Below are 13,727 nucleotides of genomic sequence, written 5' to 3' on the forward strand. Positions count from 1 at the left end.
TTTCATCAGCTTATTAAAGTGTCTTGAGAAATCCTACAGGGAAGAATAAAATTTCTCCTCTAACTTTGTTGACCCTAGCTCTCTCCAGATTTGATTGACCGTGGAAATACTTATATAATGTAACACTTACTAACTTCTTGCAGAACACACTTTCAGTGCTCTATGATGCCCTTGCACATCAAAACCAAAATATGGTCACTATGTTTACGCATATAAGACCTCCAAAAGCAGGCATTTTATGGCAGAGGAAATACATGGTGGAACCTAAGTTATTTCTCTAGGAAAGCTAACCAACTGATACTGAGAACTGGCTTCCCCTTCCTCACTAACTGTTACATGACTTGCTGAGGAAAACTTCTACAGAATAGTAATATCTCACCATGCAGTCTTGCATGGTGGTTTATATATTTTTTTTTATGGTTTTTTATTTTATACACATGATGACCCCATTTTGCATTGAGTGAGACTATAAACGGTGTTTCAACAAAGATTTTCTAAGCATTTTTTCCTCATAAAAGTCTGTTCTGAAAAACCCATTTAATTTTATCTTCTTTTCATATTCGAGGGACAGTAGAAATAAATAAGTGAACTGTCTTTGCTTTTGTTTTAATTTTCTTTTTAAACATGAGTATGGGGTGTAGAAATTGGAAAGAGTCTTTTAAAACTGGCAAAGTTGAAATGTGTGTTTCTGTGTATTTATGAGACAGAGCCTCTGTCTGTACCCAGGATGGCAGGGGTGCAGTTTATGGAATTCTTTTTGGGTTTTTTTTTTAATTTATTCAAATTTTTCACAGCAATTGTTAATGTAAAATGTGATTTTGGATTTCTTCATGTAAACATGGATACAGTTTGAACATAATCCTCTACAAGGTTGAGATAAAAAGTAAACCACTTTAGCTTTCAGAACTTTTAGAAAAGTATCTAGAGGCTTTTGGTGGTAGAAAATGATCACATGTCTTGCTTGCCCATGGGCTGGGTATCTCTGTCCTTCACTCCCAGGATACAGCTGAGGAAACGACTGCATAGTATTACGCATCACAGGGCTGCCTTTCAAATACCTGACATTTGATTAGTGGCTGTATATTTTACTAAGCTATTTATGATCATTAAATCATTAGAATGAATGCTGCTGCTAAGTCGCTTCAGTCGTGTCTGACTCTGTGTGACCCCATAGACGGCAGCCCACCAGACTCCCCGGTCCCTGGGACTCTTCAGGCAAGAACACTGGAGTGGGTTGCCATTGCCTTCTCCAATGCGTGAAAGTGAAAAGTGAAAGTGAAGTTGCTCAGTCGTGTCCGACTCTTAGCGACCCCATGGACTGCATGAATCCTAAATTACCTACCTTCATTCCCTAAGCTTTGATCAAATTAATTCTATATTGACATTACTGCAAAAACTTCCCTGATGATCAGTCCAGTAATAATGAAGGTAAGAAACTCAGAAAAGTTAAGATTTAATCTGCTTCAGTGAAATGAAGGAGTGGAAGATCCTTGTCTATCAGGGACGAATAGAAAAATTATTCTAGAAAGAGTAAGAACTTTTTCTAGAATATTCCTTGCATAGACTTAATAAGAAGAGAGCACACTGACCTGCACTGGCTGCCAAGAGCTGGAGTAACAGCACCTGCCCTGGAATTCGAGGCCTGGTCTTTGATCGGAAAGAAGAGGAGGAAATAAAGAGAGTTTCCCCACACTAGATTCATAAATAACTGCATGATTTAGCAGTGATTGGTTCAACTTGTGACAAAACAGATAATGGCCATTCATAACTATAAAGGGCAGACCTGAACAGAAATACTTATATTGCTTATTTATCACCCCAACAAACTTAGTTGGTCTTTTACCGCATTTGTTTATACCCACCACACAACTTTTCATAATTTTAGGTATATTTATCCCTTTTTTATCGTGAACAATCACTATAGGCTTTCACCATAAAATAAAAGCATCTCTAATGTATTTTCTACCATAGGGAATACCCATTCCTCTTACCAGTATATTTGTAATTATTGAAACTCTTTGCATATTCACCCAACCAGTAGCCCTAGCTATATGACTAACAGCTAATACTACAGCTGGACAGCTGCTAACTCATGTAATTGGAGGAACAACCTTTGCCCTAATAATTATTAGTCCTACTACAGCCTTCATTACACTTACTATCCTTGCTTTGCTTACTATTCTTGAATTCACAGAAGTCAGGTTTGCGTATTCACACTGCTAATAAGCCTGTACCTACAGGGCCCCTGTGCTGCCTGCATATGCTCTCAGTTGTAGCTGACTCTCTGCAGCCCCATGGATTCCAGCCCGCCAGGCTCCTCTGCCCGTGGGATTCTCCAGGCAAGAATACTGGAGTGGGTTGCCATTTCCTTCTCCTGGGGATCTTTCCAACCCAGGGATCGTACCCACATTTCTTACGTCTCCTACACTGGCAGGTGAATTCCTTACCACTGCACCACCTGGGAAACCCTGTACCTACATGGTAATACCTAATGACTCTCCAAACCCATGCATGTCACCTAGTAAACACCGGTCCCTGATCTCAGAGGAGTCCTCTCAGCTCTTTTTAGTGTTGAGTCTAGTAGATGATTCCATTGTAAATCAGCATTCTTATTATCCTTAGGCCTGTTAATCAATATACTAGTAATATACCAATGCAAATGAAACATCATCCAAGAAAGAACTTTTCAAGGCTGTCACACATTAATTATTCAAAAGGAACTTCAAAAGGGAAAAATCCTTTTCATTATGTTGGAAGTCCTCTTCTTTTTTTTGTTTTTTTCCTGTGGTTTACCACCATTAAGTGGTACTCCAGCTTCTATTTATAAATATTACTCTGAAATTGATATATCAGAGGGGCAATTTTCCTTTATTACTGAAGAATGAAAGCCAGATTGAATACTGCCATTCCTTTCTTTTTTTCTATTTAGCATTGGATTTGGAAGGCACTAGAGCCATGCAGACATGCACGGAGGACTTCAGTCAGATGGAAACAACGTACAGATCTGTTCCCTAGCATCTGGAAGCAGACTGACAGGCTTTTTTCATTATTTCTCCTCACGTTAGCTTGTTAGGCTTCAGCTCCAGTGTGCTTTTTGCTTTCAGTTTTCAAAATAACGCATTGGTAATTAAAGGCAACAATAAATTAAAACAGTATCTCAACCACAGATTTTTAAATGTCTAACAATTTAAACAAGTAGAAACCATGTCAGAGTTAAAAAAGGATCCCTGGAGATCTCAGCCTGCATACTGAGTCAGGAAAGAACATGCTCATTTGCTCACCTGTGCTTACTTGCTATACCTTCAGGTAATCTCAAATCACTTCTTTTCAGAGGTGAAATGTTTGAAATCATTTTTTGAAATATGGAGAATCTTACAAGTAGGATGAAATAGGCACCCCTACTGCCTTTTTGGATGCGATTCTCCTGGGGTGCCTTCATGAATACTTCAGGAAGGGTACCCACACCTGGGCTCAGCTTCAGTCTTCATGTTTTATAGGTAACAGCCAATGGCCAGAGTTTGCACTGCGTGCCCAAGGTCACACAACTATGTGCTCTTAGGGGAGAGTTCAGAATGGAGGCAACAGTTGCCCCAAATCTGTGTCTTTACCATCACCCATTACATTTCATATGGCTTATGTTATGGCTGTATGTGTCTTGTCTTAAGCTGGATTAATCAAATGGCTCCTTGAACTAGGTGTGCTTTTTAATTGAACAGGTCGAATGGGGGCAGGAGAAAAAAAGAATGCCTGCAGTGTCCAGTATCGGCGACCCTTTGGCTGTGCAGTTCTTAGCATTGCTGACCTGCTGACTGGAGAGACGAAAGATGACCTCATCCTGAAAGTGTACATGTAAGAAGCTTGCACATGATGTGGGCTGGGGTGGGCATGGGGGTACATGGGGATCCTGTGTGGTGAATCCTGCTTTCTGTGGGTAATGGAAGAGCCAGGGATGAGCAGAGTTTATGAGCCATTCCTCAAAACTTAATAATCTCTAGGCCTACTACAATTGAGCCTACAAATCATCACTTTCAGAGGATTATGAAATTGAGAACCAAAAAGAACAGATAGCTTACCCACTGGGTGGACATCCACTGCATTTAAATCCCAAGAATTTAAAGCCTGTTATATCTTTACCCTCAGAAAGTTCATTTGTTCTTGGAAAACGGAAATAGTTTTTAACATAAACTGATTAGAATTAAGAAAAAGGAAGTTCAGGCTGGGTGATTCCCCTCTTACTTTATGTATTATTAGTTTATTATGTGGTGGTTTAGTTGCTAAGTCATATCTGACGCTTTGCAACCCCATGGACTATATTCCACCAGGGTCCTCTGTCCATGAGATTTCCCAGGCCAGGGTACTGGAGTGGGTTCCCATCTCCTCCTGCAGGGCATCTTCTCAGCTCAGAGATGGAACCCAGGTCTCCCGCATAGCAGGAGGATTCTTTCCTGCTGAGCCACCACGGAAGCCCATTTGAGGGTGTCCCTACAAAGCACCAGAAACAGGGAGGCTTAAGCCACAGACATTTATGGTCTCTCTGGAATGGAAGCCACATTCCCAGATCACAGTGTTGGCTACGCTGAATCTTTCTGAGGGCTGTGAGGGGGATTCTGTTCCCTGCTTCTCTCTCCTGGTTTCTGGTGTCCTGTAGATGTATGACCTGATGTATGCCTTCATCATCACATGACTTTCTCCAGGTGTGTGTGTCTGTTTCTGTAACCACATTTCCCCTTTTTATATGGGCCTAGTTAGTTATATTGGGTTAGGACTCACCCTAAACAACCTAATTTTAACTTGATGATCTGTCTAAAAACCCTATTTCCAAATAAGATTCTCAGAATGTGGTTTATGATCTTTTGAGGGTCAGTGGCAGCAGATACAGTTCAGTTTGAACATTCCACGAAGAAAATCCACTTAATGTATTCCACATCCTAAGTTTTTTAAAAGGCACATGATTTTCGATTGCCCTTCCCTGAGCACCTCCCCACAGGTCTGACAATGGAGAGACTGACACAAAGTGACATCCTCAGAGCAGATGCACTGGGGGATGGGGGATCTGGGATCCGCATTCCTGATTTGAGGACCACACTACTGACCCCCTCTGTGAGTGAGCTTGCTTTGGTTATCTGTTCCGGCTATTGCAACGTGTGCCAATGATTTTTCCATATGTGGAGGGGACCCACGTGCCCACTATCTCTGGGACATATACTTCAGGTTGCATTTTGACAACAGCTGCAGGGTTTCTTGGATCTATCCATCTTCTACTCGGAGGCCCTGGGATCTACACCACATGTTTGCTAATCAGTTGACAAAGATTCACTTATAGCCTATGGTTTAGGGCTAGAAACTTTCTTTGTCTCTTTTAAGAGTGATAAAATCTGTGACCTTGATATTAAACTTGAAAACTTTTGGTGATACTACTGGGTAGTAAAGCGTGCTCCTCTTTTATCCCATGATGGAGCATAAATCCAGTATAATCCCCTTTCTAAATTTTACTGGTGATTGTAAGACATAATTTAATTGCAACAATGCTAATGATAATAGCCACCATTTACTTTGTGCTTACTATGTGCAAGGAACCATGTTAATAAGCACTTTGCATGTGTCTTGTCACTTTATTTTCATGACAGACTCATGAAGCAGATGCTGTTGGCTTTGTTTTCCACTTAAGGGGACAGAGAGGCTAAATAGCACCCAAAATCACCTGACTAATCAGAACAGGAACCAGCTGTGAAGTCAGGACTGCCTAACTCAGAACCTGAGCTCTCATGTTACCAGGTCGTACGTTTCAGGGTGTTCTCTCACACCACTCTCTAGTGATGTGACAATGATGCTGATAGCTGACCTTGCTTTTCAAGAAAAACTAAAATTTTTCACAAATGCAATCTCTTTGTTTCTTTGAGTGATCTTTCCAGGTATGCGTAGGAAGTGTTAGATTTATCTTGTCAATGGGAAAACTGGGGGACCTGGAGTTGCTTGCATCCCTCTTGATTATGCAACCAGCCAAGGAAGACCCATGAATTCCAGTTCTGTGGGAGATACTCATTCTCCTAAAATTAAGTTGTACTGCTCTTCGCGGTTGTTATTGTCTGTTTTTTCATAAATATCAAATAAGGTTTGGGGTTATTCTTTATGCGAGAGAGGTCCCTTAAAAATCACAGTTGAGCAATTTATGAATCCATTCCAGGATGAATGCTAGGTAGTCAAAACAGTTATTATAGATGAAAAAGAAACTAGAATTTATTAAAACATTTTAGAGGAGTGACTGTTAGAAACAATTTGGAAGAAATTTGTATTTGTTAAGGTGACCAACGGAGAAGGCAATGGCACCCCGCTCCAGTACTCTTGCCTGGAAAGTTCCATGGATGGAGGAGCCTGGTGGGCTGCAGTCCATGGGGTCGCGAAGAGTCGGACACGACTGAGTGACTTCTCTTTCACTTTTGACTTTCATCCATTGGAGAAGGAAATGGCAACCCACTCCAGTGTTCTTGCCTGGAGAATCCCAGGGACGGAGTAGCCTGGTGGGCTGCCGTCTGTGGGGTCGCACAGAATTGGACATGACTGAAGTGACTTAGCAGCAGCAGCAGCAGCAAGGTGACCAAATCCTTAGCCCAAACTGGGACTCAAACAGAGAATAGCAAGAAATACCTCATCTGAGCCTGGAAGATATTTCAGTCATATACTTTAGGAGCTTTTATTTTATTTGGAGTTTCGTAGGTTAAAAGCATGAATTCTGGAGTCCCTCAACTATTTAATAGGAAGCAAGCTATCTTTCTTCCTTCCCCACTGAGCTGAACTAAGAAAACTAGGAGCAGGGTGTGCCAAGAGGCAATTTGGTATCTTACAGCTGGACAAGTGGAATGGTTTTATTTCATCTTAATTTTCTAGCCTTCTCAGTGTCAGTGCTCTTACTTGCTATCCTACTGTTAACTGGTTCAAAAGTAACCTCTATCAAGTTCATCCTGGAAAAGCTTATGGTGGTGAAATAAATAAATATGTAAGCACATTGTGAATTATTGGCTACAGGTGAGATGAGAAGGAAGAAGTCTCTATAGGGTGGAATATTTTGATTGATAGTTACAGAATCTTTGATAGTCAGGACCTTTGGGAGAGAGCCTTTGTTGCTAGTGAAAGATTTTAATGAATTTACAAATGTATTCAGATGAAGGAGGGTCTCCCCAACCTAACTGGGGGAGTCTCAGCAGTAAGAATAGAGCAGACCCAGATATTAACAAATCATCAGGAGTAACAGTCAGAGGGATATCCATTCAGTCATTCATGTAGCCAGTATTTTTTTTAAGCACCTATGGTGTTCAAAGTACTGAGGGGAACACAGGTATCTCCAGTCCCAGATCCAGTTCTCAAGAATCTTCAGAGTCTCCTAGGTGAACTCTAACATGAGCTGGTGAAAGACAAGAGCTGAAAGACTAGGGTACAGATGCCTGTCAGAGTGAGAGATGGAGAAACGCCTTTTGGCCTAGAAGTAGAAAATCCAGAAGAGTTACCTTAATTATTCTTCAGTAAATCCCACCAGGTTTTTGCTAGTGCAGGTTTTGTTAACCTCAGTTGCATTTTGATGCTAGCCTATTATATCATGACCAGCACCATCACTTGGTCATGATATGATAGGTGGAGATTCAATATCGAGAAATAACATTTACTGAGCATTCACTTTTTGCCAGGGATTATCCTAAACCCAAGCTTGTTCAGTGTTCTAGTATATTACCCCCATTTCACAAATGAACAGATCAAGGCACAGAATAATTAACTCACCCAAAGAACATAGCTCAGTTAATAGTGAGGATCCAAATCCAGGGAGTCAGAATCTTAGCCTATACTTCCTTCCACTGTATGCACTGTTCTCTGAGCTTCTCATAACCTGAATTGTTCATCTCAGCCACTTCATGAAGTAGTTGGTCATGCATTACCAGATATGGTCATTCCTGCTTATCTTGGGGCAGGCAAGCCAAGCCATGTTCTCTGTGTTGAGAACTGCAGGGAGGTTTAAGGAAGTACATTATAGTGGTTATATGAAAAGGGGCAGGTGTGTAGGAAGGTCATCTCATGCATCACCAAAGCTTAACAGAGTGGCCATGATTTCACAGGTGTAATACAGAGAGTGAGTGGTACCAAATCCACGAGAATATCATCAAGAAGTTGAATGCGCGTTATAATTTGACCGGCTCCAATGCAGGTGAGTATATGGGTCTGTCTGACTCCCTACACTTTTCATTTCAGTGGCTTTGTTTTATTTGTCTGTGAAGAAGAAAATTTTCAGCCCTTTGTTTTTCTCTCTACTCACTCCCTAAAAGTGCTCGGTCAGCATGCTGGTATGTCTCCTTATTGTATGATAGGTTTATAGCTATAACTCTAAAAGATATATTCTTTCCTGGTTTGAGTCAAGGTAGAGTATCTGAGTTTATTCTCTAGTCTTGGGATCTCCAGGTTGTTGCTGATTGCTGAAAACCAAATGACAAATATGCCTCCGTTCATGACAGTTGTGTGGAACGGGTTTGATGAACAGAAATAAGGTCAATAAGGTCCAAGAAAAACATGCTTCTCTGCCTATAGCTGTAGTATTATATAGAGAAAAGCATATGCATGCCATCCGGCAGGAACTGTAATATAATATAGCATTATAAGTTATATATAATACAAGTAGTTTAAATCACTCAGTTGTGTCCAACTCTTTGAGACCCCATGGACTGTACAGTTCATGGAATTCTCCAGCCTAGAATACTGACGTGGGTAGCCTTTCCCTTCTCCAGGGGATCTTCCCGATCCAGGAATCGAACCCAGGTCTCCTGCACTGCAGGCGGATTCTTTACCAGCTGAGCTACCAGGGAAGCACATATAATATATCGGGTGGCGCATACTCTTACACTAGTAATATACTCGACTTACACTATAGCATATGTAGATTATATAGTATATTGAATGACATCTTTAAGTTTGATCAGTATACAAAAACATGGTGAATATTATTTGTTCCTGTCCCACCTTCACACCCATGTTGAAGCAGAATAAACTATGCAGTTGTGTGCTTTAATTAAAGAAACTTCTAAATCAACTCGTATTTGAACTGAATGCATTGCTTTTTGTGGCTGATCTTTAAAGTACCCTGAATATAGATGGTTGTGTTATAGTCCAACTTGCCTGGCAATTAAAGGAACCTGAATTTAAATTTAGACCACCTTTTCTTCAGACCTGTGTACATCTCACCAGGCTAAGTGAAAACGTTAGTCACTCGGTCATGTCCAGTTATTTGCGATCCCATGGACTGTAGCCCGCCAGGCTCCTCTGTCCATGAAATTGTCCAGGCAAGATTACTAGAGTGGGTTGCCATTCCCTTCTCCAGGGGATCTTCCTGACCCAGGGATTGAAACCGTGTCTCCTGGGTCTCCTGCACTGCAGGCGGTCTCTTTACTGCTGAGCCACTGGGGATGTCATTACAGTGTGTAGTACTTGTAAAATACATACTTGATTTTGAAGACTTGATACATATATATAATGAATATGAAACAGCCCTTTAATAATTTTTATATTGATTATATGTTCAAAGGTAACATTGTGGATATATTGGTTTAAGCATAATATATTACAAAAGTTAATTTTGTTTCTATTTTTTAAGTGGTTACTAGCCCCATAGGTGGCTCATATTATAGTTCTATTAGAAAGTGCTGCTCTAGACTCGATTTAAAGAATTTCCTTTTTGAGCTCTTTTGACGCCTCACATTCATTATGCCTTACTCCTTTGCTTCTGCCCACTAACTTTGGGTGGAGAAGTTTGTAGCCATTGTGTATCTTTTTCTCTCTCTCCCAGAGTCCCATTATTTTTAATTTGCTTGCATTTGCCTCCTATGTGAATAAATAAATATAAAACTAACCCTGACCTGATTTTTCCCATGTAGTCCCTTCCCTCCTTACCATCACAGATGCAGTGTTGACTAAGCAAAGTGTTGATCTGTTCCAATATGCTTATTTCCAATGCTTGTCAACTCCCAAGTCTTTCCTCTTTCCAGTGTGCCTTACAATTCTTCTGTTGTTGGATCCTTTGAATTTATCATTGTCCTGACTGAAGTGATGCGAGTGGGTGTTACCTGTTGTGTTTACATACATTGTACTGAAATGAAAAACTACTTGTTGCATCTTTTGAAAGACTAAAAGAAACCATTTTACCATACAACCCTGCCTAGCAGGTTTTCTCTGCTTTGGCAGAATCAGTCCTGCATTTTGCTGCCTATCTTGATGCTGAGATTCCTAGATAGCTGAATATATACTCTTTATGCTTGGCTTTTGCTGCAAAGCCCTGCCTGCTCTCCTGTCCTCATAGCCCACTCCTCTCCTTCCCCCTTCTTTCAAGCCTGAGTCCCAGCCAGCTGCACCCAGCCAGCATCAACTTGCCTTCTATTCCTTTGGTCTCCTTCTGGTTCCTTCTGGCTCTCTCACAGCAAGGCAAACCCAGCCCTAAGCCTTGCCACTCCAAAATACTGCTGCAGAGAGAAAAAGCTCAGACAGAAACTTTTAAAAATTAGTCAATGAACTCTTTACTCTTTCTTTCCATTTAAGTTTCCACTCTTCTTGGAGCATGGAACATTGTTCTGCTGTCACCTGTCTTGAGGGAAGGCAATTATAAAAATAATGGATAAAGTTTTAGGAGCTGTTTGGCTTTATTATTGAAAGGGAGGCATCTGATAGCATACTTAAGGGGGAAACAAGAGTATAGGAAATTGAAGGTGGAAATTGGGGTGCCTCATGATTGAATTATCGCAGTGAAATGTTGACTTTTTCTCCTTGGACCATGGAGTAGTTGATAATGGAAGCAGTGCAGTCAGATGTTTTCAAGAGAATTTAGTTCACTCGACAAAGTGTGGTTTTAGTCCCTGCTTTCCTCCTGCTATTCCTTGGTCATTATACTAAAAAGAGAAAAAAAGAATAACTTCGAAATTAGTTTTAGAATCAAATTCTACCACCTAATTTTTAGGCCTTTTATGCTTCATTGACGTGCTTCTATCTTTTGGAGTTGTAATCTTGTCTATTTAACAGGTAAAAGGATTTGTCTAGATAACTGGGTTTTTTCTCCCCCTCTAACCTAAGACCTGTGTTGCTAAGGTACATTAACCACTATCTTTATTGGGTTTAGAAACTGGAAGAAAATTTCAGGTGATCCATTTAACTTTTAAAGGTAAAAATATAATTGAATTAACATATCTGTATGGTTAGATTTAGTTCGTTGCAGTAATTCAAAGTTTCCAAAGTTGTACTCTGTGAGAATTTTTAAATCCAAAAATCATATTGTGAGAATTTGAACTTCCAAAAATAGTCATTAGAATCAGCCTGGTTGAAGTTTGTTGAGCAAATGGTTATTATTAACGTCACCTCTGATAGACATTAGCCATTGAATTCTAGGAATGTGAAATAAGACTGGGCCAATATGATTTCCTGAGACACATTCAGTTCTATGATTTGAAATAAATTGTGTAAAAATCCTTGGCTCCTGTTCAGTATGTCCTAAGAGAAAATTCAGAATCTTTTAATGTTATCTATGTGTTTATGAAATCCTATTTCCTGTGGTTTGTACATGTAACTTACAACTAGAAGAAATCATTTGCTAATCAGGTCAGTTTCTACAATCTGCTTTTTGCCTTAGCCAGATGAGCACTGTGATTGCATTCCTGCCAGTTATACATTTTAACCCCCACAGAAGGCAAAACTCCTTCAGAATTACCCAGAATTACCCACTTACTTGTACAAGGAGGGCAGTTTACCCCTGTGCAGGAAGTAAATGGTGTTCCTCATTTAACTGAAGTGAAAGGAGGCTTTTGAGAGAGTTAGACTGTATTTGGGGGAGTTGAGCATCCTGTTCTCACATAGACAGGTAGTTGTTTAATTCAATAGTATTGAACTGGTGTAATTCTTAAAGATTGTGTCAATACTCCTGACTTTTGAACACTGCACTTAGAAACTTTGCTTTCTAATACTGTTTAAAGAAAACTGGTACTCATTGGCTCCACCTATTGGCCAGACGTATAGTATATGGCCTTTTGGCTCACTTTTGGAATTTCCTAATTATTAAATGCAGGCACCCCTGGTGGCTCAGAGATAAAAGAATCTGCCTGTAATGCAGGAGATTCGAGAGACCTAGGTTCAATCCCCGGGTCTAAAAGATATCTTGGAGGAGGAAATGGCAACCCACTCCACTATTCTTTCTGGGAATATTCCATGGGTAGAGGAGCCTGGCAGGATATAGCCCATAAGTTCACAGAGAGTCAGACATTACTGAGCTCACACATACAATTATTAAATCATGCTTTATTTTTATTCTTTTTGAGTTTTTAGCTTTCAATTAATTTTACTTTCAGAAAAGTTTTAAGAATAGTGCAGCAAATATGTAACTTCTCAAAGTTTAACGTTTTGCTATATTTGCGTTATCCTTCTTTTGCTTTCTTTCTCTCTACACACACACACATATACACACAGGCACTTTATTCATACTTATATATATATATTTATGTGTTTAAACATATATATACACACATATATTTGTGTGTATCTTATATAGACTCTCTCTATAGATAGTAATTTACTATTACTGAATTGGTGTAATTCTTAAGGATTGCATTAATGCCCCTGATGTTTATACATACACACAAAAACATGTATATGTACATGCATATATATCACACTTACATATGTTTTTCCCACCTGAACTGTTTCGGAACAAATTATAGAAATTGTGCCTCTTTATCTCTGCTTACTCAGAACATGGCAACATAACCACAGTACAGTAATCAAAATCAGAAAGTGAACATTGATACAGTAGTCTCACCTAACCTGTAGATCTTATTCAGCTTTTGACAATTTTCTCAATGTCCTTTATAACAAAAGGAACTCAGGCTGTATTGCATGCAGTTGTCATATCTTTTTAGTTTCCTTTAAGCCATTCTGTTTTCATGACAGTGAAGAAAAAGGATGGAGTTCAAAATATATTAAAATATGCTTCTCTGGTGGCTTAGTTGATAAAGAGTCTGCCTGCAATGCAGGATACCTGTCAGGAAGATCCCCTGGAGAAGGGAATGGCAACCCACTCCAGTACTCTTGCCTGGAGAATCCCATGGATAGAGGAGCCTGGCGGGCTACAGTCCATGGGGTCACAAGAGTAGGACATGACTTAGTGATCAGACCTACCTACTGAAGGGATTTGTAAAACTTTATGTAGTACTTTAAAAAAACCACCAACACAAACTCAAATTATAAGGTAATGGAAGTAGTGATTAGAGCCTTGTTTTATTCTCTGAATTACTTATATTTTGCCAGTTTAGATATTTCTGTTCAGTCGCTCCGTCATGTCCAAATTTGCAACCCCATGGACTGCAGCATGCCAGGCTTCCCTGTCCTTCTCTATTTCCTAGAGTTTGCTTCAACTCATGTCCATTGAATCAATGATGCCATCCAACCGTCTTATCTTCTATACTGCATAGGAAAAAATACACAACATAGAAAAAATGTAGTTTATAACAAGTATTTCAATAAATTAAATACATCAGATACATACACTCATTTATGCCATGATCTATATATACTTTTAAAAAGTTATTTTTAGCCAGTGGCTTACTGTGTGCTTTGAAAAAATTACAAATAAGTAGTAATAGTTACAGTAGAAAGCAAATAAACAACCTTTTATCCATTAACCTAATCCTCAGTGTTTGCCTTTAAAAATAAGTATGGAA

General features: G+C 39.7%; 1 protein-coding gene across 1 annotated transcript in view; it reads left to right on the forward strand.

Moving 5' to 3' along the window:
* The window catches only part of DOCK4 (dedicator of cytokinesis 4), a 467,343-nt gene that overhangs the window by 247,062 nt on the left and 206,554 nt on the right, over positions 1-13,727 (forward strand). The window contains exons 11-12 of the mRNA XM_052638395.1: positions 3,717-3,849; positions 8,103-8,191. Coding sequence (XP_052494355.1) covers positions 3,717-3,849; positions 8,103-8,191 — 222 coding nt within the window. The remainder of the gene's footprint in view (positions 1-3,716; positions 3,850-8,102; positions 8,192-13,727) is intronic.

The sequence above is a fragment of the Budorcas taxicolor genome, chromosome 4 (genome assembly GCF_023091745.1).
Source record: "Budorcas taxicolor isolate Tak-1 chromosome 4, Takin1.1, whole genome shotgun sequence".
Taxonomy (NCBI): domain Eukaryota; kingdom Metazoa; phylum Chordata; class Mammalia; order Artiodactyla; family Bovidae; genus Budorcas; species Budorcas taxicolor.